We start from the raw sequence: 26230 nt of genomic DNA, 5'->3' as shown, positions 1-26230 counted from the left end.
ATTTAAAACATTTTATTGCCAGGACTTAACAGAAGTTCACAGCTTTACAACACTTTAAAAATAAGTACAACACTTTAAATTAACCCTTGTTAAATGGAACTCATTGTGGTACCTTTTGCATTTTAATTTTTTTTTTTATTTTACATATACCAGTGTAACACTTATTGGAACCAATCTTGGTACCTTTCTTTCTTCCAGAAACAGGAAATTCACCTTCACTGTTCAGTTATAAGAAGAAAAGTGTCCTGCTGTACACTCTTCTATTTCTTTCTTTGACAGTTACTAAGATCCTGGTGCTGCCACTTGCATTCACATTAAATAGTACCTTACTGAATGCTAATCTTGTTGGTTTTGAAGGGCACCTCAAGGAATAAAACACTGATCAATCCAAAGAAAGTGAGGAGCTTACATCTGTAATAGTCACAATAAATAATATAGTTGTACATTGATCGTTTCCCCATGCATTCACTTATCAAACCTCATGAAACTCTCATTAAACATTAAATTCTTATAAAAAAAAACAGGAAAGTGATGGATACTTTGATGGGTATGTTTGTATAAAGATTAGAAGGTTTTTTTCAATATGGGTAATCTGGCTGAATGTATGAGTAACTGCATAACATGAAAGGGCTTCTGTTATGAAAGCATTCATTGGTCCTTTTTTGCCTTAAATAAATGAATGTAGCCCAGCTGTATAAATGGTATGTGTCCCGGCGGGGTCCTTGCGGAGGGCCGTGATCTCCTTGAGGCCCTCTCACTGCGCTAGTCCGGCCCGAGGGCACCCTCCATTCTCGCCCGCCACGTCTTGATCGAATATGTAATAGGGAGGCTGCCTTGTGTTTCCTCGGGCCTGTCAGCTCCTGGACCCCTCATGGGTCTCCCCGTACAATGGGCGCTACCCAAGCGCCCTAGCCTTATGGGCTATGCATGGCTCCTACCTCCCCTGATACCACGCCCCAAGCCTCTCAGATGTAATGGACGTTATTCAGTCTATACGCCCGCTTCCCGGGCCTCCTCTCTCATGCCCAGCCTCTTGCTGGGACTCTCGTCTAGCCCACTCTGGGCCTCCCCTGCCGGTGTGGTTCAGCTCCGGGACTCTCTAGCGGGCCTCCGGTCCTATGGGCCAACCGCACGGACACCCTCCCTGACTCTGGCTCACTGTGCTGCTACTCCCTGTCTTCTCAGGGGCAACCGCAGCGCCCTGCCTTGGTCTGAGGGGTATTGCCGCACTAGCCTGTGGCTGGGCTCGCTATGCCCGTGCGCCCACACTAGGCTACTCGATAATACACAATGGCGTTCCCCCTCTCTGGGGCTCGCCGCGCCCACACTGGGCTACTCGATAATACACAATGGCGTTCCCCCTCTCCGGGGCTCGCCACGCCCACACTGGGCTACTCAATACTGTACAAGGGCGTTCCCCCTCTCTGGGGCTCGCCGTGCCCGCACTGGGCTACTCAGTAATACCGCCCCTTTCCTGGGGCCGGGGGCTATGTTCCCCCACACGCAATCCAGGATCTCGGTCCCCGTCCGCAACCTACGGGTTGCGCCCGTGACCCACTGGCCGCGCTCCTCGCCACCAGCTGCTCGCGCAGTGGCGTGCGAGCTGCACCTTCCCTGGCACTATACAGGGGGCTATGTTCCCCCCCACACACAATCTGGGGTCTCAGTCCCCGTCCGCAACCTTCGGGTTGCGCCCGTGACCCACTGGCCGCGCTCCTCGCTGCCAGCTGCTCACGCACTGGCGTGCGAGTAATTGAGGCCTCCTCCAACACCTACAGCCTCGCCCAAGCCTCCGGGTGTAATATACAGAGCCAAACGTAAACTAGAGCCTCCTGGCTATAACACAAACCTAAAGCTCCCTGGCTAAACCATAGTGCCCCATCCTCTCAGGGCTATCACGAGCTGTACTTGCGAGTCATGCTCCTTTCCATATCTCAGCTGAGGGAGCTCCTGCCTCTCTGGCTGCTGGCAGAGAACTGCCAGCCTGGCCTCAGCCCTGAGCTTTATAAGGGCCAGGCCCTGCCCCCTACAGGCAGCTGGTTCCCCTTGGTTGCTCCGGCAACCCGCAGCTGCACTCGTTGCCTGAGCCAGCCTCAGCTGGGCTCGTCATGTCAGGCCAGGGCGCGCTCACTCGCTCCCTGGCAGTTTCTCCACTCTAGGAGCAGGGGTACCGAGGTGCCCTGCGACAGTATGTAATTGATTGATTAGTTAGGTAGAATTATTGCATACTTTTATTGGATTATTAGGCATTCCAATGAAATTAGGTATTTTTCAGTATATCTTATTTGGGGAAAGGCAACACAATAGGTCTAGAGAGAACTGCTCTTGGTAAACATTTGAAGGCTATTACAAGAGAATTGTCAAGCTATTACCTGTGAAGATGTGCAGCCTCCAGCCTAGTTGCACAGCTATTTGGCCAAAACTAGGAGACTAGAGAGCAAAGGGATACTAAATGCTTGAAGTGACTCTCTGGAGAAAAAGTAAGGGATGAGTTGTGCCTAAGCTGTGTATTGGTGGAACAGATTGACATGGAATAGGGAACAGGCCTCACAGGTGTATCTGAGGTATTTGGGATGCTCCCCAGCTTGCAGGGAATAGTAAGTAAGTGTTAGAGGAGGTTAGGCACATGTATAGACTATTTGTTTTAATATGTTTTCTCTTAAATGCTTTGGTTTTGAATAAACAATTTTTGCTTTTGCAAAGCTTTTAGCTTGGTCTGTGGGTACCATCAGTCACAGCTCTTGGACAGAACAGAACTTCAGTGCTGAAGATAACACAGGCCAGCTGAGGTAATTACGGTAACCTGGGACAACAGACTAAGGTCCTGTCTAAGGATGCATCTACACAAGACATTACTACACAGTGATTACTGAGCAGTTATTTGGTACTTGTATAATCAATGTGCAATAACCAGAGTTATTGTGCAGTAGTGCCAGCAAACACCTTTTAAATGATGCTACTGCACACTAGCCTAATAATACTATGCAGTAGCATATTAGCACTGTTAGTGCTGTGACACATTACTGTGCAGTATTATTTGGCCAGTGTCTCATGTAGACATAACCTGAGAGTAGGGAATCATGTGATTATATCCCAAAGGAGCATCTGTTTGAAATCTATGACTGAAAATTCTTGTGCTTGAGGAAGCCAGGAATGGTCAGAAATAAGATAAGTCTCCAGACTGTAACAATATGGTCTTTTGTATATGGCCTTATTGGCACTATACAACTGATTGACCGTATATTGGCTGCTGCCCACCAATAGTACCTATCAAGTTCAGGGGACTGATGGACAGGGGAATCAAGTCAATATAATATGTATGTGTCCGCATGAGTAAAATATTTTACACTTGTTAGAATTTTCTTTCCCTCACAAAGAATGATCGGGCTGCCTGGGTTCAGATACCATAAAATAGCATTCCAGCTGGTCTCTGGTCTTGTTCAGCATATAAAGGGAAATGTCAGTGAGGTGGTACAAACTCCAGTATTTTCAGTAAGATGTTAATACCCAATTCCATATTTCTATCTAATTAGACCCAGTTGGTGCTATAAAAAAATCTATGAGTACATCCAGAAATGCGCACATGTGTGTTTCCCGAGGGACAAATAGCAGCGGCACATAATTGTGCCGCTTCTACTTGTTCCTGGAGAATGCCTGTGCATGCATACTCTGGCACACAGCAAGTTGCCCTGGGTGAGGTAGGGGGCACCTGGGCTGGCCCCACCAGTATTACCCAGGCCCTGGGGACCTCCTGGGGCTCCAGCAGTGGCAATCCAGCAGCAGAGAGCCTGGCCAGCAACCAGAGTGTGGCTCTGGCCAGCCAGGCTCTGATTTCAGGTGGCACATACTGCTACCAGAGGCACCACCCTGCTTTTTTTCTAGCACGGGTTTATTTGACACCAAGGTTGCATCCTCCACCCCCACTGCAAATCAGCATTGGGGGGATGCCTGCACGTGTGATGTGTGGCACTGCAGATGGGTCTGCGGTGCTGCATACTGCATATGTTCGCTGATCTGGACGTGCCCCGTGTGTGACTCCCTTTTCAAAATCCTAGATCCACCCATGGGCGATTCTATGGAGAGGAAGACTCCAGGAGAATCTCCTTACTGAGTTTTCAACAAAGTTATATGTGGATCAGAGACTGGGATTCTCCCCATCTGTAGAATGGGAGAAGCTTATTCCTAAATGCTGAGGATTTCCTAGAATATTTTCTAGCTGCTTCCCCCAACCTACAAGTTTTCTCTCCCTTTACCTAAACTAAGCTTCAGTAAGCTTGTTTTCAAGTCCAGGTGTTACCCAGTCTATTCAGGAAATGTTAAACCTTTCAAATATGCTCAGCATTACTCCAATGAAGTCAACAGGAGTTTGGCCATTGACTTTTAATACAGCAGAGCTAGGCAAATGCTAAGTACTTCAAGAGATCACATCTCTACGGATTTACAGTTTTAGCTTCTTCCACATAAGAAAGCCCAAAAGTCAGTGCAAATTACCTCTAAATGAAGATCTGGCTTTCTGAGGACATCATGGAGTGTTAGCTCCTCTAGCATACTCTTTTACCTCATGTTTGTACAGCATTTAACAAAATGGTGGGAGCTCACCCACTGTAGGATTTCTGGACATGAGCTTAAAACAAATAAATATTATATATCTGAATATATATATACACATTAAAGACAAGTCCATATCACAGCTGTGCTAAGTTCCATACATTTTCAGTAATAGCTTTTTGCATGTCTCATCATAAGAGTTCTTTTCACTTTATTTTGTAGTGATTTATCAATGAGTCAGATGACAGCCACATCTTATAGTAGTGGTCTGATGATATAAGAAGTTCTTCTAAGTCTGCTGGCTTACTTCAGTGGTATTTATGCTATTAATAATCCATGCTAAATAACCTTTGGAGGAAACCTTTAGTCTGTTTTTTCCCCAACCCTTCAGTATTCTTCACCGGCATATAATATTGTATATTTTTCCAGAATTTTTTGTTTGGAGTAGTCCAGTTAGAAGACTTCCAGGTAATCACTGGTAAAATCCGAAGAGCTTTCTTCACTACTGGAGGTAAATAATCTGGCTCTTGGAAAGCCTGGAACTTAATTAAAACCAGTTTTATTGTGCTATCTTCTAAAGCACAGTTCACTGCTGCCTGCAGTTCAAAAATGCTTGGTCCATTGACATAGCTGGGGCTCAAAATAATTATAGTTCGTCTGCTTTGTTTAATAGCAGTTACAACATCATCAGTATAAGCTGAAAAAAAAGAAGTAGGGATTAGAAATGTATTACTTATCCAATAGCCTCCTTATGCATTTTCAAAAACCAAATATAAATATAGAGGAATCATATTAACAATATTGGAAATGCATCCAGCATTTGGGTACAACTCAGCAGCTCTTAAACAGTACATAGGTGAACCCCTTAATTTGAGGCAAGAAAAGAAGAAGACACAAATGAAACCACAGGAGAATTAAAAAAGTCATTGTTTAAGTACATTTGGCAGTGTCACCTGAGCTAGTATCCTGACTTTAGTGACAGATGCTTCAGACTCTTTAATAGATACAGATTGGAACAGTTCTCTGTTCTTTTCTTTTCTTTTCTTTTCTTTTCTTTTCGAAAGTATAGCCTTTCATTAAAAGGTTCATATTACTGAAATTAATAATCAGGAAAATGAGCCAAAACATTTTTGTGGAGCTAAGTCAGGTGTTTTCTTTGAGTCAGTTAAAAATTAATCTGACTCTACCTGAGCTGTCAGACTTCCCCATGGTTTTCTACTTTAGGTGACTTTTCCTCCCCTTATTTTTCCAATGAATTGGGCTTTGTGGCAGGACTATATGCATCTCTGATGTTACACCATATTGCCATATTCTCCCTTTTGGCTGAACAAATGGGACACATTGTCCAGAGTCATGCATTGATGGTTTATCATGCCAATGCATCCATTGTGCCTGGCCATTAAAGAATGGGAGCATGAGGCCTTTGAATCTCAGGCCCCAGGAATTACTGCTGCAGTTGTGGGAGACAGATCAATGGCAAACTTAGCCAAACAAAAACAAAATATTTTGATTTAGGAATGTCCAAATTACCAAATGTTTCAATATTTCTAAATATTTTTCAGAATTTTCTATTCCGCAAAAAAAAAAGAAAGAAAAGAAAAAGTGATGACTTTTCAGAATGATACAGAATGAAGACAGATTTTGAAATATTGGAACTTCCTGTCACATTAAAATTCCAATTTTCAACCACCCCAATTGTTGACTTTGATTTATGTTTCATCCAAGAGAGACTACCTCCAGCAGCACATGCAGGCAAAGAAAGTTTCTTTTGCTGAATCAACACCACTACTTCCTTCAGCACATTGGGCAATTTCTCTGAGAGTTAACTCATTTATGTAGTGATTAGATACAAGCTTGTATAAGTTGCAAATGCTGATGAAACATACTTGAAATGACATTTTTTTCTCAAAAAGAAGTCTTAAAAGTTTGAAAATATATTACCTTTGAAAATTGGCAGAACCAACTATACAGACATTTGGAAAACTGTTAGGCAAATGCTTTATCTCTTTAATTTGATTACAAATTCAAATTATGTAGAGTATCTTCAGAGATATTTATTATGCGCCAAAGAGATCAATGGAGTTGTGTCAATCTATGCCAATATTAAGTTTGGCCAAGAATTTCTGGGCTGATTTTGTTTGACTTTCTTTTTTGAGCAGAAGGCTGAATGAATCATTGGCCGATACAGATCATCGTGTCCATTTGCATTGCACAAAAACAAAAACATAAACAAAAGAAGCTATCAAGAAAGAGGTTCAATATTGAGCATTTAAAAGTGATCATCTCCAACCTCCTTGATGATCTTCATGCCATTAACCACTAGGAGAGCCTCAAGAAAGCTACTGGCATGCAAAGAATTCCTAGGCTTCTCCAATAAAGAAACATCAAGACTAGTTTGATGAGAATGATAAGGCAATTCAAGCGCTCAGTGACAAATAAGGAGAGCCTTCAAAATATGGCAGCATGACACGAACTCCAAACAGAAGCAAGACAGTTATAACCACATTAAAGCCAGAGAAAAATTCAAGAGTGAAAGAACAAGTAGTGCGAGGACAAAGCAAAAGAGATTTGAAAATTTGCCATGCCCTGTGGAGATTCTTCAGTATAACCAAAGCCACCTGTGGCCCAAGCACACAAGAAGCCCTCTCTCTGAGATCCAGTAACACTGAGATGGAATAACACTCTTGAAAGACAGCTCCACCACCAAGACATAATGGAAAGAGCAATTGCAAGAGCTCCTGAACTGGGGTTCTTAGATCAAAGACAACATTACTGAAGCCATTCCATAACACCACATTAGGACTACCTTGCAAATCCACCACTTTATCAAGAGGCCTTAGAAGCCACTCAGTAGATGAAAATAACTAAGTGTGTAGTCCTGATGGAATACCAGCTGAAATTTATAAGCAAGGTGAGAGAGCTTCTCTTCACAAACTGCATTGTTACTCGGAAAACCTGGTAATGCGGACAGATTCCCAATGTCCTGACAGATGCCAAAAATCATTAAAATATTCAAGGAAGGAGATAGAATATATTGTAGATATTATTGTGATAATGTTCTCCTATCCACAGCTGGGTAAATCCTCGCCTGCTTTCTCCTCAATAGACTCACCTTCCTCACTGAGTAGATTCTACCCATATCCCCGTGTATTTTCAGGTCATTCAGGTACAGTAGATACGATTTTTTAGCAGCTGGAGAAGTGCCACAAGCAACACTGAGATCTTTACATGGCCTTCATTGCCCTGATTAAGGTCTTTGATTTAATCAGAGAGGCTCTATCAAAGATAGAGCTCAATCAAACATGATATTTGGATGCCCATTAAAATGTGCTGCCATCAGACTCCTTCATGATGAAATGACAGAAACTGTCCTAAGCAATGGCTTGGATAATGGCTCATTATCAGAGCTGGAGTCAAGCAAGGATGAAGGATTGCACCAAGACTCTTTTCCATCTGTATCATACCTATTTCACATCTCATTGCTGGTGGGCATATTAAGTACAGAAAAGTAAAAACAGATTGAGTATTACATTATTATAGATTATAACATAAAGTTGTAAAAATAACATCAACATTAAATATTTCAAAATATTTTTGCATTAGAATATATTGTTATCATTTTTTACTTTTTGTCCCTTTGTAAAGGGATGTGCAGAAGCAGCAATAGGCAGTACAGAGGTACACAATTCCACCCCTCCTTTCTCCTGGCTCTCCCTTTGTTTCTTTCCATGCTCTGTGGCACATCCTTTTCCTTCTCTAGCCATTGCTGCTGCTTCACCTGTCTGCCCTGGGAGGAGCCCCAGAGCTGCTCCTGCTTTTCTCCAGCCGGGCTGCATAGGGAGCTGGTTTTAGCAGCACTGGTGGCAATGGACCGGGCAAAGAAGAGGAACCCACCTGCTGACACCACTGTTGCTGTCCCAAGCTGAGCCTGGCTGCCCATGTGGGGTAGACAGATTGGAGCAAGAGCAGCTCTGGAGTTCTCCCTGCCCCCAAAGCAGCCAGAGACAGTGGCACTGGCATGTAGGGAAAGGGAATAGAAATGGGGGGAGGGGGGGATGCTGCTGAGCATGAAGGGGAAGGAGGAGCACAATTCTTACCTGATTGCGGGACTTAAAAGTCCCTGACTGCTGCTGCTTCACCATGGTCTGAAAGGGGGCAGGGGTTGATACCACACCACAAAATCCCCTCTGGATCCAACCCATATAAGCAGAAACTCCGTAATCAAATCACACAATACACAGTATCATTGAATCCTCGATGAATATGTTTTTTTGAAAATTAAAACCATTTGGAGGGATTCTTATCACATTTTCACCAGTAAGGCAGGAACTTACCTCCTCCTGGAAGAATATCCCTTTCAAGGAGACACAGTTTGTATCCATGTTTCTTCTCTAACACCTCTGGAAGAACATCCAGGGCAAATTGTTCCTCATTGACAAAACTGGAATCACTTTCAAAGGAGCCCATTTTCGCATGGGACACAAAAGCATCAAACTCTTTGTGATCTACAATTAAATTTAAATGATTATTTTTGTAAACCCTGTAGCTAATCTTATCTGGCTAATGTATTTCTAAAGTGCCAACAATTTCAATTAATGCTAAATTACCATTATACACAGTTTGTAGCTTATTTAACTGAATGTGCAAAATAAGTACAAGATGCAAAATTCAGGCCTGGTTCTAAGCATTGTTTTAAAGCTTCAGGGACATCCAGTTTTTGTACACAGGTTCTTTCCCATTAAAGAATGACATATGACCTGTGGATTTCAAATTCAGACACCACCTTTCCCAGGGCTTAGAGAAAGTTCCAGGAGTCTAGGTAGCATCCATTTTAGCTGTATGCATATATATTTAAGAGATTAACAGATATTTCCATTTTAAAGCTGAGCCATTTTTGTAAAAAGTTGAACAGGGTAAAGATTAAATGTGGTCAGGTGGGTCATGGGACAACCAGAGAGAGCTGTGAAAAGACTACATAAACTAGTGCTCAGAACAGTAATACTTACTGTGCATTCAGTCCTGAAAGATGCTGACTTCACTAAAGTCTTTGGAATTACTCATATATTGAAAGTTAAGCATGTTTAAAATCTTTGCTGAACTGGACAAGAGCGCTCAATACATTACAGGTTTGAGCACTGTGTAAGAAGTAATGATTTTGTAATCATCTGCCCTGGGCAATGGGTATCTAATGGAATCTTGGATGAGCCTCACGCTCGGTAAGTACTAATGGAAACTTATGTGTGCAACTACAGTTTGTACAACTACATCCAGAGTTAGCTTATACAGACAAGAGGGCTCCAGAAAGTGTGCAAGCATACAAATTTAGGTTCACAGATGTGGAGGTTGACTTGGGCTTATTTAAAACTTTTACATCCTGTTTTCTTAAAAAGGAAATGAATTGTTTGTACTACAATCATTTCGCCAGTTTGGCAGGCCTGTTACACAATCACAAGTAATTTGTAATTGTTGTTATTGTTGCTAGAAAAGTATCTTTGAGAAGATACCTTCAGGGCCCTCCACCCCAATATACCAAATTATATTTTAAGCTTTGTGAAGCTACACTATCATTTACTATATATCTTCACAGGACTTAAAACTGCAGAGACTTTACTTGGCCAAAGTCTCTTATCATTACTGTAATAAAAATATTAAACAACAGAATAAAAACTGATCATGCTGATTTATGATCAACACATTCTGCTTATTTTTTAAGATGACATTTTAAAGATTTCCTGCAAGTACAGTTCTAGGTTGATTTGCCGAGTAACCAAAGGAACACATCACCACATTTTGGAGAAATTGTTTTAATTAGATAAGAAAAGAAATTAGAATCTACAAAACCTGACCCAGCTCTGCACACACGTGCATCTCTAGTCCTCAGGTTTTATCACAGACTAAGATTGAAAATTATTATAGGATACTCTTATTAAATAACTGACAGCACTTCACTGTTCTCACTGAACAATACCAAGAAATCTATCTCCTACTCTTCCATGGTTGAATTAGGGCTGTTGTTGCAAGATGTCAGTCATTTAATATGAATTTCCCTTATGTTTTCCAGCTTTTCTAAAATCCTGATCCAACATTCACTGGAATCAGGAGCTGATAGGAAGCCCCACATTGCCTTTAGAGGCATCTGGATCAGGCCCACAGACAGCAGATGATTTAAAGCATAAATGTTAACCAGCATTTCAGATCGCACTAGAAAAAACTGAAATAAAATAACATCATATCCTGGTTCTGTTTTTCTTACCTCCTATAGTTTCATCCTTGACCAGGTAATTTCGGTACATCAGCACTATTTCAATCCAATGCTGATAAATAAAAGCACTGCTCACAAGGAGTCCAAGTAACATTGAAATCAGACCAGATAAGATGTATAAGAAATGCACTGAAAAAAATAAATGTAATGCTATCAAAATTCAAGATTTCCAAAATATTGATATTTGCAAGAAATGCTAACACTAGACAAGGGACTAAGGTCCCTGGCACACTTTATATTTCTGGCACGATTAAAGCGTTAATCATACCATAAATAGCAACATGCCACATGTCCATCTAATTTATGGACCCATGCCACATGTCCATCTAATTTATGGACCCATAAAATGGCAAACCAGGCACAAAGAGAAGTCTGGCATGGGATCCAAGTTCAGAGCTGAACATTGCGACTGGAAACTGTACATAGAACTGTGCAAAAGACAGGGTTGATTTGCGCCTGATAGTCTGAAGTTAGGTAGTCTATCTCCCTCCGAGTACGTAGAATTCCCATGCAGAAGGATATCTAGTGTCTCCCTACTTAAAGCAGATCCATCATAGAATCACAGAAAATTAGGGCTGGAAGGGACCTCAGGAGGTCATCTAATCTAACTCCCTGCTCAAAGCAGGACCAGTCCCAACTAGATCATCCCAGCCAAGGCTTCATCTAGCCAGGTCTTAGGAACATGGAAGGATGAAGATTCCATGATTTCAATAGGTAACCTGGTGCTTCACTACCCTCCCCGTACAAAAGGTCTTTCTAATATCTAACCTAAACTTCCTTTGGTGTAGCTTGAGATGATTACTCCTTGTTTTGTCATCTCCCACCACTGAGGACAGTTTAGCTCCATTCTCTTTGGAACCATCCTTCAGGTAGTTGAAGGCTGCTACTAAATCCCCACTCAGTCTTCTCTTCTCCAGACTAAATAAGCCCAGTTTTCTCAGCTTCTCTTCACAGGTCATGTGCCCCAGCCCCCTAACCATTTTGTTGCCATCTGCTGGATTCTCTGTAATTCGTCTACATCCTTTGTGTACTGGGGGACTGGACACAATACTCCAGTGTACTCCAGTCCTGATGCAGCCCAGTATGCCATTAGCCTTCTTTGCAACAAGGGCACAATGTTGACATATATTTAGTTTATTTTCCACTGGAACCCCCAGGTCCTTTTCTGCAGAGCTGCTACTTAGCCAGTCAGTCCTCAGCCTGTGCCAGTGCAGACCAGTATAATGCAAACATATTTTAGCATTCATTAAAAACAATCTACAGGCATTTAGTAGCCTTGAAAATTGTCTGATTAACAGCTCCAAAAGTTGTCCACCAAACAAGTACTATAAAGCACAGGGAAAGAATCTGCAAATTTTCTACACTTCTCCACCAATGTGTTTTCAGTGAGAATAAGAGGAAACCCTTTTTGGAATGTGAGGATAGGTTCACTCTCATATTTGTTCAGTCTTTGGCCTCTGCTGAAATTACCAGAAGTCTCCCAATTTCACACCAGTTATGACCAACTGTCTGAGCTAGACACACTAAGAATAAGAAAAGTGTACTAAAAATCCTGAATCTTGAATAATGCTGTTATGTTTGAGGGAACACAGTACTTTCAACTGCTTATAAATCCCTCTGCTGCTTACAAGAACCACACCTCTCTACCCACAGTAATCCCTCCTCTGTCCCACCCTTCCCTTCTTCTTCCACTTAGTCTCCTGCAGCCCTCAAAACACTCCATTTCTTCAAGAGGGGAGACTTATTGGTAAGAACCTATCAAATTCACAATGGAAATGAACTGTTCAGCAGCTCCTTTAATCTTGCAAGTCCCGCCATGTACCCCACCCCTCCACAGAGCTGATTGGCCGAGGTGCTGCACTGGTCTTGCTGTTTGTTGGTGACTGGCCAGGAGGCAAAAACAGCATCATATTTAAAACGGTTTTTGCCACCCTGTCAATCAAAACTGAGCAGGCAGGGCCCCTCTGCCAATCAGCAGCAGGGGAGGCATGGGGAAACCTGCAAGATTAAAGGCGTGGCTGCACAGCCCATGAATTTGGTAGGTCCCTACTAATTGGTATGGAATGCCCTGCTAACTTTTGCCCTACATCTCCATGAGGGGGAACGTGCAGTTTGTGCTGGTGAACCTGCTTGCCATGCTGCCTATTTGCAGCATGGCAGCAAAATTAGGTACAGGGAAATCCCAGTATCTTAAAAAAACATGGCAGAAAGAAGTGGGGTAGTGCACATGGCTGCAGTGTGCACCATCAGAAATTGGAACCTGGCCAACCAAAGCCAAGATCTGGGTGCTGGCCAAGCTCCATGCACCAGATCACTGCCACTGATGCCCCAGGAGACCAGGTAAAGCTGCTGAGGCCAGCCCAGTTGCTGGCCCCAGCCTCCCCCACCCGAAGCAATTTGCTCACACCAAGGTGCGTATGCAGGGGCATGCCTGGGGACAACTAGCAGTGACACAATTGTGTACCACTGCTAGTTGTCCCCGGGGAAACACACATTCCTGTTAGTGGGGATATGTCCTTAGAAGCATTTTTTTTTCACTCAGCTTTAAGGAACCCCTGAGACTGACTAGAAGTGTTGATAAGGAGAAATGAGATAAATTTACCTCTTTCCTTTCTTTTTAGCTTGATCACTCCTGTAGACTTTCCCACAGAATTCTGAGCAATGCATGTGAAGTTGCTGTTGAGGTCCCTTTCAGTTACTTCCCTCAGACTGGCTATATGAATAACTGTTTCTCCCACTAATTCATTTTTCTCATCCCTAAACAGGAAAACAATAATAATTCATAGAAGCCCTTGATTAGACCAATTAAGAGGTGGCAATGTTTTTAGCATTCATATGAAATGCCTCATATGAAACTTCCATCTGAGGTCATGAAGATGATGTTATGTTCTCATGTTAAGATACTTATGTCATGAAAAAGCACTATTGATTAGGCAAAATATCCAATTGACTTGTACTCATGTTTATGCACATCCTTATGAGCCTACCTAAACTGAAGGGACTGTGTTCTTTTGCTTTATGAGACCTTTATAAGATGTGAAGTTAGCAAAAGCCTCAGTAAGTACAGGTGCCAAACCAGGAAATGTTTTTTCTAATCTTATGATGATCTTCATAAATACCAATATAATGTCAGCAAGCAGATCGATTTTTTTCCATGCTGAAGATTTCAATTGGTGCACTGGAGATATATGGAAATGTGAGATGGGTGCATCTACACAGCACAATAGTATGCTGTGAAGAGATGTCTGAACTACTCCATTCAAAGTACTCTGTTTATCTTGGGAAATTAAAGCTTTATAGCATAATACCTGTATAATAAGGTGCTCCATTTGAGCCAGTATACCTTGTTTTTCAGAAGGGCTAGTAAAGTTGGATAAGAAGCTACAGTTAGACAGAGAGGGTGGAACTGGATGGAGGAACAGATTAAGAGTGGGAGGGGATAAGCAGATAATGTATATGTGAAGGCACCCGGGATACTAACCAGGGGTAGTCCAGAAGGCCAAACTGGGATTACATGGGCCAGGAATCTTGGAATGGGATGAGAACATTGAGAAGAAACTGGGACAGGGTAATCAAAGGTAATGAAACCAACCAAGGTAAGTAATAGGAAAGAGATGCAACTCAGAGACACATTAGAGCAGGGGTGTGTCCCAGCCACCTGCGGAGGGTTCGGGATTGAGAGTATGGTCAGGGGTAGAAAGGTAAGAAAGATGTATTGACTTAACAAAAACACAACTACGCGTAGTAACTAGACAAACAATGACAGACAAAAGCAATTCACGTCAGCAACTTATTGGCAGTCCCCTCTGATGCCTGATATACAGCAAGCTTCTCTTTCTACAAAGTTCAGAGAAGTCAGGCGTCCCTGAACGACACTGTCCAAAGGGTTACCAGGAAGGACCCTGGAATACAGTCCTTGGGCTCCTCAAGGTCCATAGGCCCACTGATCCAGGCAACAGCTAACTAATCCTTTTTACAGAGCTGTACCTTCCTTCTGAATGGTTTCCAGATATTCCAGTTAATTTAAAGCTTCTGAATGGTTCTGATAACATACAACCACTCAGATTCCTTTTACTTCAACTGTCCTTAGACTGACCAATTAGCAGTACAAGCCTTGCCTTCCTTTGATAAGGTCATTTTAACTACGCCACAGGGCCTTACTACTTCAAGGCTTTGCTAAATTTACTAGGCCTTACTTTATACAAGGCTTCACTACATCTTAATCTTTAATTAGGCTTTTAGCAACAACATATAGCTTCATATCTAAACAAATACAGAAAAACACTTGGTCTAAACTTCATAGGGCCTTCAGCAAGCACCTTTATCACACAGACAATTTCGGCTGTCACGGGGGGGGGGGCAAAGGCTGGCCCACAGTGGACTCCATTTCTCTGCAGCCCTGCTCATGTCACTGCAGCCAGTTTCCATGGAGGCCCCAGCACTGGGGCCGGTCCAGGGTTTCAATGGAGACCAGCCCCAGCAGCACTGGCTGAGCAGGGAGCTGCTCCCGGGCCAGGACCTTTCAGCAGTGACAGCATGGTCTAGAGTCAGGGCAGAACTGCAATACACTGCCTGCATGCCTCGGGCAGGGCCAGATCAACGCATAGGCAAATTGGGCACATGCCTAGGGTGCTAAGTGAAGAAGATGCCCAGTTGTGCTTATTTTACATATTATAATTATTAAGTGAAACAAGTAATATAAATTTACAGTATTAAGTAGGAGCCCACAAGTTTGTTTGCTTAGGGCCCACTAAAGGATTAGTCTGGCCCCATCCCCGGGTAGGAGCATGTAGACAGTAGATCGTGGCTCTGACCTGCCTCCAGACCATGCTGTCACTGCCACAAGATCCCACCCCCGGCCCCAGAGCAGTTCCCCACCTGCCTGCATTCCATGCCAGTGCTGCTGGGGCCAGTCTCCATGGAAACCCTGGCCCCACACTGTCATGTCCCTGCCACTGCTGAAGTCTCTATGAAAACCGGATGAAGTGATGCAGGCAGGGACTGCTGGGAAATGGAGCCCGGCCACCAGCTGGATCCACCATTTTGCCCACCCCTGGATTAGAGGATGGGACATGAATAATTAGTCTGGGGGAAAACAGATAGACGAGGCTGGGGAACTGTTCCCTCCAAGAACCTGTATTTCTGAGTCTCACCACTCCACTGCTGGAAGCGAATATCTCTGAAATCTACTGTAAAAGATATCCAATCCATCTCCAGTGCTGGCTGTCAGAGAATGGTACCCCTCTATTGCTATCCATTATGCTTGTAACTGAAATGACTGAGTTCCAAGCAGTAAATCATAAGATTCCATTCCAACCCTGCTGATGAACATGTCAGCACCAATATGATGCCATGTAATAGTATTTTTTTATCATTTCATTTTTCTAGAATCCTGTGAAATTACACATTAAATCTATTTTGAATCAACAACATTGTTAATACTGTTGCAAAGTCAAGCAGTCAAAAATTAGGAAATGCCTGAATTAAAGTTGTCTTTTCAACCTAAAATCAAGCCTACTTAATAATGTGTAATATCACACATAAAGGGCTCATTTTAACAATGTGATACCATCAAGGTCCAAAGGACCTGGTCTTTATTCAATTCACAGAATAGACTGTCATGGTTATTAGTCAAGGTTGTGTAGAATGTCACCTCCACCACATTCGTTGTACAAACTAGAAGATGTAGAAGCACATATGAGATAGGGAATTAAAGGAGAAGAAGAAAAGGACCTCATGGAAGAGGCATTTAAAAACGACCCCATGAGGCAGGGAAAACATAATATGTGATCATATAATTACCCAGACATCTCATGGGAAGAGCACTCAGCTAGATCTGAACCCAAGTGGTCAGTTAGCTTCCTCACTTGTGCTGAGGAGCTCTATTTGACTCCAGAAGTATACAGGCCAACCATGAGAAAGGCACTACTGGATTTGGTTTTGGACAAAGAGGATGATCTAGTGGGTAACCTGAGGACTGAGGGTAATCTAGGTGACAGTGCCCACGAGATGATCACTTTCACCATCCATTATTTTAGGAAAACTGACTTCTACAAGCTTAGGAAATTGGTGGATAAGGCCCTGTGGGACCATGGTCCAATGGAGAAGGTAGTCGAAGAAGAGTGGTCATTCCTCAAGGATACAATCCTTGGAGCACACAGGAGGTTCATTCCTGTTCATAAGAAAGGTAGCAAAAGGGCTCAGAGACCCCCCTGGCTCAATAGGGACGTTATGGAGATCTTGAAAACAAAAGGAGAAATCCTGTAAGAGATGAAAGCTGGGAATTACCCCCAAGGAGGAGTACACAGGAATGGCCTGCACCTGTAGGAAGTAGATTAGAAAAGCAAAGGCAGAAACCAAATACAAACTCAATAGAAACCAAAGACAATAAAAAGTCCTTCTTTAGATACGTTGGAAGCAGGAAAAAAATAAGGGAAATGTAGGAACCTTACTGAACCCATTGGGACTGCTGACAACTGACACTCAGGAGAAAAGCAAACTCCTAAATGAATACTTCACAGCGGTATTCCACCAGACCAAGGAATTTAACTTGCCTGACAGGAAGCAGATTGGACAATATAGGGATGACCACCCACCTACAATCAGCAAAGACTTTGTGAAGGACTATCTAGAGAGGCTGGATATTTACAATTCAGCAGGACCGAATGATCTACACCCAAGAGTGCTGAAAGAACTGGCTAAGTCATTGCACAACTGATGGCAAAGCTATTTGAGAACTCATGGCAATCCAGTGAGGTCCCAGAAGATTGGAAGAGGGCCAGTGTGGTCTCTATCTTCAAGAAATGAAGGAAGGAGGACTCAGGGAATTATAGACCAACCAGTCTGATCTCAGTCCCTGGAAAAATCCTGGAAAAAATTATCAAAGAATCCATCAGTGATAGGCTAACAGAAGGCAGTATTCTAAAAGACAGCCAACATGGCTGTGTTTCAGGCAGGTCATGCCTGACCAACCTCATCTTCTTCTATGATCAGGTAACTCACCACCTGGATAAGGGTGATGAGGTCAACATCATATACTTGGATTTCATAAAGGCCTTTGACTTGGTCTCCCACAATGTCCTCATGGTTAAATTTAGAAACTGCGGCCTCAACAACTTAATGGTCTGGTGGCTGGGAAACTGGCTTTGAGGTTGAACCCAGAGAGTGTTAATAGACGGAACCGAGTCGACATGGTAAAAGGTGACCAGTGGTGTCCCTCAAGGCTCGGTACTCGGACCAGTGCTTTTCAACATTTTCATCAATGATTTGAATATGGGTGTGGAAAGTGTATTGGCAAAGTTCACGGAAAATACCAAGTTTTGGGGGAGTGCAGTCATGCTGGAAGACAGGCTGAGGATACACGCTGACCTGGACAGGCTTGTAAAGTAAGTGGATCTAAACCTGATGATGTTTAACACCGAGAAATGTAAAGTGCTCTATCTGGGGAGAAATAATTCACAACACACGTACAGGCTTAGTGGTGCTACACTAGCCAGCAGCACAAATGAAAGAGACCTGGGGGTCATGATCAACCGCAAAATGAATATGAACCACTAATGCAATGCTATAGTCGGCAAAATAAACAACACTCTGGCATGCATCAACCGATGCATCACAAGCAAGACGAAGGATGTCATCCTCCCGCTCTACTCAGCATTGGTAAGGTGGCAGCTGGAGAACTGTGTCCAGTTCTGGATGCCACATTTCAAGAGGGATGTGGAGAAGCTGGAAAGAGTCCAAAGGAGGGCCACATGAATGATTAGAGGTCTGGAAAATAGATCATATGAGGAGAGACTGAAGGACATGTGACTGTCCAGCCTGGAAAAGAGAAGACTCGGAGGGGGGAGGGGGACTTGGTGGCAGCCTTTTAAGTAAATAAGGGGCAAACATCAGGGGCGAACATCTGTTCACCAAGGCACCCCAAGGGAAACTAAAAAGAATAATGGTCATAAATTGATGACTTCATAAATTGATGAATGGTCATAAAGCAGATGACTTCAAATTAGACTTAAGGAAAAACTTTTTACGGTTTGTGTGTCCAGAGTCTGGAACAGACTCCCTCCAGAGGTGGTACAGTCACCTCCCCTGGAGATCTTCAAAAGACAACTGCATGCACACCTTGCTGGAGTCATCTGACCTCAGCAGTCTTTCCTGCCTTAGGTCAGGGGGCTAGTCCTGATGATCTTGTGAGGTCCCTTCCAGCCCCTAACTTCTATGACTCCATGAATTAAAGATGAGATCATAGTGCACAGGCACAAGGGGAAGGAATTAAGGTTTTATAGGCAATATTAATTCTGCCTTTTCATAACACAGGGGACTTGACTTTGCAATCTTAGGGTGCGTCTACACGTGCCACTATGGCGATGTTGTTATGGTGCTGTGATTTAGTACTTTCAAAAGGAAGTACTAAATCACAGCACTGTAATAGCCTGTACTATGCCGTACATGCGGCACATGGTTATTTTTAGCAGCTACTTCACCATAGCAGTGCACTATATCAGAGGGAGCACATTGCTATGGCGATGTAACTGCTTGTCATGTATAGATGCCTACAAATACTACATCGCCATGTGTAGACGCACCCTTAATGTTCTTTTAATATAGACACACACCCACATCTATAAGTATATGTAATACAGCATTAATATACATAAATATACTAGAAAGTAAAGAAATGTGTGTGAATTAACATATGTACCTTGCACACGTATTCATGACTGTGTGCATCTTATACACCCACACATTAATGTGTAATATATGTATGCAAGTATAACTATCTTCAGTGCTAGTCAATGGAATTTTCTTAAACTGATATTTGTTAGTGCTTTTCCAGTGTCTTCAGATGAGAACATATTAGAAATAGCAGTTATGGAAGATTTTTGTCATTTATTTACACTTTATTCAAGGCATTATATTTGTTCACCTTATTTGCTTCTGTTCAAGTTCCTCACTTTTTCCTTCTTGGCTGTGTCTGCTCCATGTTATCATGGGTATGACGTCTCTTTCATAGCCAAATTGGACTTTGCATTGCATTTCAATTGGTTTTCCTGGATTAAAAAAAACACAAAAAATGAAATGCAGAGAAGTCTCTATTAACCTGAAATGGAATAAGGACTGTAATACAAAGAAGTGTCTATTTTCCCCACTGATGACAATAAAGGAATGTACTACCAATAAGATATGAGTTTGAGTTTATTGATTTGTGATCTATATAAAACAGTGGAAACCTTGGGAACAAAATGCATTTATCATACAGTATATCAATATGCCATTCAAATCTTCTAGGCCAGAAAGACAACCACAACACCACCAACAACAAAATCCATCATACCAAGTTCTGCTTCAAGGATCTTCACACCCTTGGGAGACAACATTTTTGGTGCATAGATGGTATTTGGTGCTGCAAAATGAAGTAATAATAAATTGTAATGATGATTATTGCTACATTATATGAAATGAAAAGATCTTAGTTCATGGCAAATACAAGAAGAATTCTGATCTTGTATTCACTATTTTAGATTACAGCACAGTAGTATGGTGTATATTATCACTGAATGCTGAAGGCTTTTCCAAAGGCCATCAATATTAACAGCAATCTCTGTATCTGGGTTGCTAATCAAACTGATGGCCTGTCTGAACATTCTTAGCCTATCCCAAATGTTTCTCAAATGTTTCTTCAGACAGTGAGACAAATTGCTAACAGCACTGTGGAAGGGATAAGGAGACAGACTTGGTCACAGCAGTAAGTTCCAGTAGAGGACAACACAAGAGAGGGTGAGTGATAGCTAAATTTTCAGCATGAAAAAATAAGTAGAAGTCAAACATTCTGGGAAAGAAAAGTTGATCTAACTTACTGACAAAAATAAATGTGCATTCAGATATTTTATTATTTTAAGTTGATATATTACTCACCAATGACATTCACTTTAACTACTGTTCTCATTGTCCATCTGGTATTATTGACAAATAACATGTAATCACATACATACACACCAGCATCTTTGTCATAGATGGTAAGCAAGTTGATTTTATCACCCTTAAGTTTTAGACTTTGTCTAAATGTCTTCTCTGTTAGTAATGTTCCATTCTTAAGAAAAAACAAAGAAAAAGAAATAATATTTATATATACATGAAGTCTCTTTCATAACCAAATAGGACTTTACATTCCATTTCAATCAGTTTTACTGGATTAAAGAAACATAAAAAAATCTCTATTAACCTGAAATGGAATAAGGACTATGATACAAAGTAGCATATATATTAATAGGCTTCTTCCCCTCTGCTATCCATTAAATTATCTTTTCACGCTTCGGTATTGCAATCTCATGCTCCGCTTACTGCTCCCTGTCCTATCTGCTGCTGTTTTCCTTGTTCTCCTCCCCAAATGTTGTGTGCTAGAGGCTGCCCATGCCACTTGTGGCATGTGTGCCACAGGTTGGCCACCCCTCTGGGAGGCCATTTTACCGTGAGACGTTTTACCTTGACTATTTCACAGGTACTTGAAGTGGAACAATGGACTTGTGCATCTGGACATGTTTGGCCATTTTTTAATAGATGCCAGTCTTTCATTTAAAAAAAAAACTTTTCAAAGCAAAATTCACTGTTACATTTTTTCTTACATATAAAGTTTTTCTATTTTAGAAAAACAAAATATTTCTCTAAACCCCAAAGAAATTATTCTCAAAATTTTTGTTGCATGGAAAACTTTAGATTTGTTTCCATTCTGCTTTGGTATGGGGCCAAAAAAAGAAAATCTTAATCAAAATATTCCTGGTGAAATGGAAAATCTAGTTCCTACTCAACTCATAATTATAAGTCATTAAAATATAGGAAAATCAAAATTCTGCCTTCAGATTGTTAAGCGCAATTAGTATTGACTTTAGTAGAAGTTGTGAGCAAATGTATGTAAATACAGAATTCAGCCTAGAATTGTAACTGCACTGGTTCTGTTCTGAATGTGCTTAGAAGAAAGTATTTGTTACCTTGTACCATGTCACCTGTGATCTGTTTAAATGACCATAACATTTTAGCCCAGGACAAGAAATTGAATCCCCCTTTCCAGCGATGAGAGACAGTGTATTTGTCTCATAGTCCAAACACCTTGCCTGACTCTTTGCTTGAACCTCTATGATAATTTTGAAACATGAGGCTTCTTCCCTGCATAGCACAGAAAAAAAGAAAGAAAAACAAGTTAAAATATTCAAGCTATCATACCAGAAAAGCATTTTAGAAATCAGTAAAAAATTCATTGTCATAGTGGTATACCTTATCTTACAAATATATATTCCCGAGTCATTATTTCGTATTGGTTTGAACCAAAGTGCATTCCCTTCTTGAGTGGGATTAGTGCTTTCCTTTCCAATAACCTCCAGCAGTTCTCCTTCTTTTTGTTGCCGGAACCATACAACTTTCTTTTTATATGTAAGCGAGTTGTTGAAAACGTGGGTGTAGCTTTGAGATGGTAGAGGGCATTGTAAGACCATTTCCTTATTATTAATTGCACGGTAATGCTTTTCAAATTCTTTGTGAAGACATCCTGAAAGGGAGGATAACAAAAATATCAGAGTAATCCAACAAAAACACAGGAAAACATCATTAAGGAGAAAAAGAGTTGTGAATATTCCATAATGGAATTTTATCTTTTTAACAATAAAACTAAATTGGCACAGGTCTACTAAAGACAATTCTAGTGTCACCAGATGAGGAGTTGCTGTATGTCTTTAAACACAGTCTAATAGCTTGCAGCTCTTTGGATTTTACCTGCATATTTATTTCAGTCACAGAGCTATGACAGAGGATGTCCTGTCTTCTGCTTCACGAGCATGAGCTGTGGATGAATTTACTCAAAGCATCTTTACCATTATTGGTTTAGCTAGATTTCACCCCATCTAAGAGGCATTCAGGAGGATTACTTGTTTTTATTCAATGACTATCTAATGTAAAACATGCAAACCATCCTGGCAGCAGGAATTGGAACCCAGAATTCCCTCTCCCCAAGGAAAGTATCCTTATCATTGGCTACCATCACATTTCCCCTTGGTCTCTCACTCTGCATTCTTAGGTGTGTTCAGTGGCCCAACTTCAACAGGAGGAGTTGAGGGTACTCTTACCCAACTTGGTGTAAGTTACTTTCTTGAGAAGTGAGAGACATTGATTTGAGTCTGCTTAGCCTAAGAAGGGGATAGAACCCAGATCTCTGACTACCTGGGCACATGTTACAACCACTAGGCAATTGTGCAAATAATAGGTGCTACCACAATCAGTCAGGGTTTTTAGCTGAATGATGATAGTTGGAATTACGTATGCACCCTTAGAATGTATAACAGGTCAGATCTGTCTGTGGGATCTTCACCATCCCACAGCACAGGTGCCTCAGTGAGCAAACTGGCTCACTTCTGAATGTGCTCAGAAGCTGAAGTGTAGGCAGTTAGGGCAGTGTTTCCCAACCAGTGTGCTGCGGCACAGAAGTGTGCCATCAGAAATGAACAGGTATGCCATGGAATTTTATCATGGCAATGAGCTGCAATAGGTATGAGGATGGAGAATGCGTTAACACGGGTGGGCAAAATGCGGCCTGTGGGCTGGATGTGGCCCGCCAGGCCATTCTATCTGGCCCGCGGGGCTCCTAAAAAATTTAGAAAATGAATATTTACCTGCCCCTGGCTGCCTGTCATGCAGCCCTCAATAGCTTGCCGAAACTCAGTAAGCTGCCCTCCACCTGAAATAATTGCCTGCCCCTGCCTTTAAAAAATTTTAAGTGTGCCTTGGGCTGGAAAAGTTTAGGAAACATTGACTTAGGGAACTGTTGAGGCCCAAATAGAGGCACTAAATCAACTTAGGCACCTATGGAGTTTTGGGCCTGTTGAAGCAGGTCCTGTCTGAATTATTCTTTGGACCTTTGGCACCTAATTTCCACATAAGCCCTGTTCAGATCCTTACAGCAGAAAGCCCACAGTCCCTTACCCAACAGGCTGAACTCAGCTTCGCTGACCAACAAAAGCAGGATCCAACAAAAAGTAAGCATTGGTTTCTTTTCGGACTTCGGTCGATAATCAGAGAGGTGCCGCATAAATAGCATCTTCTTTGCTGTAGAAAAGAAAAATCAAGCATTTGCTTTGAACAATAATCCACATTAGACTAGACTAGGAAGTAATTGTTTTAGACAGGGCTGGATTATGACAGGGTGGGGCCCTTAACTAGGGGTTTCCAATCTTTCCATGCCGCAGCCCAGCAAACTGTAGACCGGAAGTGGCCGTGGTCGGCAAATTGTGGAGCCCCGCTCTCTGAATTTCTGGCAGAACACAGGTAAAGTTACTTCCACCCCCGGCTGGGAGGGTGGGCCAAACCTCAACTGCAGCTGCTGCGGGCCCTGCAGGAGGAGTTGTGGCCTCTCTGCCTGGCTCTGCAGGGCTGTGGTTTTCCAGTCCACTGTTACTTCCAGTCCAGCAGCCAATACTTAGAGGCCCCTCATAGTGTGAGGCCCTAAACTATAGCTTGTGCCTAAATCTGGCACCGGTTTTACATTACTATTCAAAACACAAAACTACAATAATAAAAATTTAGGGCTGTTTCACCGAGACAGTTCTTTTTTTAAAGTTGTTACTTGTAATGGGTTTCTAAAACATATCACTTTACAAAACTTGAAAGTGGAGAATATATACAAAACTTAATTTAAACAAGCCCTATATAGAAATAAAGATGGAGAGTCAGTTTTACAAATGCATCTCTTCTGTAGTTGCATGCTTAGTTCAGGCAGACAGAGTTCTCCTGACTGAATCCCCATTATGAATCCAGCACTGATTATACCATTGGGGTGCAGCCACACAAGAACGGCACAAATTTGTGCCAGGGATTTTTGCCACAGCACTTGTGCCTGAACATGCACTTTGGTGTGGGGCAAGTTGTGCCACCTGGGGCAAACTGACCCTGCCCAGCTCCTCCCAGATCTGCAGCCAGGGGGAGCTGGAGACTGGGACCAGCACCTGTATAAATAGCTGCCCTAACAAGCAACTCAGGGCTACTTGCTCTCAGGAGCTTCTGGGGGAGCAGCCTTGGGAGGAACTTGGCCATGCCCCTTCCTGGCCCAGGCTGCTGCTGTTGCTGCTGCTGCAAGCTTGGTCTCAGGAGCTTCTGTGGAAAAGATGTCCAGACCCCTTACTGCCTCTGGCTATTGCTAGCTTTTGGCTTATTCTCTGAGCTTGTGGGGGTAAATTGGCCGCACCCCTTCCTGCCTTGGGCTGCTGCTGTTGCTGCCTGCCCCCCACGGGGGGGGAGGGTCCTCTGCTGCATGCCGCACACTGCTGCCCCACCCTCTCAAACTGCTTTGAGGTGCTGCAACAGGCCAAATGTTTAGATGTGCATCCTGGTCTGGACACATCTAAAAAGGTTCTCAATCTTTTTAGAATTAAGGTACCCCACTTTAGAAGCAAGGCATCCCTCAAATAATGCCAACTAAGTTTTCACTCATTTTTTGACCACAGAAAAGTAATAGAGCCAGTTTTCTGTTGCAAAAGAACTCAGAAAGACCATAACAGCTCAGAATGTTTTTAACACTATGGATTCCTATTTGAAAATCACTGGATTTAAAAACAAGTTACTTTGTTTTCCTTTTCTTGTGAATGCTGTTTATCAAGTGAATCCCGTTTGCATACTTAACCATGCTAACATTGCATGGCACCCAATGGCACCCTTGAGAGGATCTGGTTGAGAATCACTGAATTAGTCATCCACGGCTCGGCCTTAGGTGATGCAAATCAATGTTCCACTAAAATTATACCCACATACATTAACCTATGATCTGACTCTTTGATCACAAGTTCTTTGGGTTATCACCCATTGCCACATGAGAAGAACTGTCAGAAAGTTTCAACAGCCTACTTACATAAGCCATAGCCTGTTTTCCTTCAGCTTCCTTCCCAGCTACTGCTACACATTCTCCATGTGCACCAAATGCCAAAAAAGGTAAGAGAGCCACTTGTTGACATGTTTCCAGGGTCTACAAAGCACTGTTCTCAAGCTCTTAGTTTTCTGTTATGGTTCCATACCCCAAATGATGACAGTGCCAAATGACGTTTTGGAGGGTATTTGGGTTATGCCGAACAAGAGCAAATGGGCAGGTCATGTTTTTGTTACGATAATCCCCAGCATGTTCAGACGTAGTGGAGACATGCCCTTACACAACTGTTTTGCTATCAGTGAATTGTACAAGTGCATAAATTCCGTTTCCGTATTTCCATCTTCCTCACATTTTCTGGGTTTGCATCTAAGCCAGCTATTTGATTGCATCAAAACCACCTATCTAGATAAGCAGTTAAGTGACATTCAGTGTCTAAATTAATGTTTCTTTCTTTCTAGGCTCCCCCTAGACCAGTTCTAAACAGAGGAGTTATCTGAACCAAAATAGAAATCCAGGTTTGCAGC

At 42.3% G+C, this 26230-nt stretch overlaps 1 protein-coding gene across 1 annotated transcript; it reads right to left on the bottom strand.

The window, feature by feature from the left end:
• Position 1: 1 nt before the first annotated feature.
• IL18RAP (interleukin 18 receptor accessory protein) lies at positions 2-23892 on the bottom strand. The gene is made up of 10 exons (XM_019485035.2): positions 23774-23892; positions 22076-22346; positions 21793-21967; positions 20723-20897; positions 20142-20210; positions 19734-19857; positions 13413-13567; positions 10802-10939; positions 8883-9053; positions 2-5245 (listed from the first exon to the last, which is right to left on the bottom strand). The coding sequence occupies exons 1-10, from the start codon at positions 23886-23888 to the stop codon at positions 4875-4877; spliced, it is 1764 nt and encodes a 587-aa protein (XP_019340580.1). The 5' UTR covers positions 23889-23892; the 3' UTR covers positions 2-4874.
• Positions 23893-26230: the final 2338 nt, after the last annotated feature.

This window comes from Alligator mississippiensis, chromosome 1, assembly GCF_030867095.1.
Source record: "Alligator mississippiensis isolate rAllMis1 chromosome 1, rAllMis1, whole genome shotgun sequence".
Lineage (NCBI taxonomy): Eukaryota > Metazoa > Chordata > Crocodylia > Alligatoridae > Alligator > Alligator mississippiensis.
The sequence above is the reverse complement of the archived record's forward strand: the minus strand, read 5'-3'. Positions and strand labels throughout refer to the sequence as shown.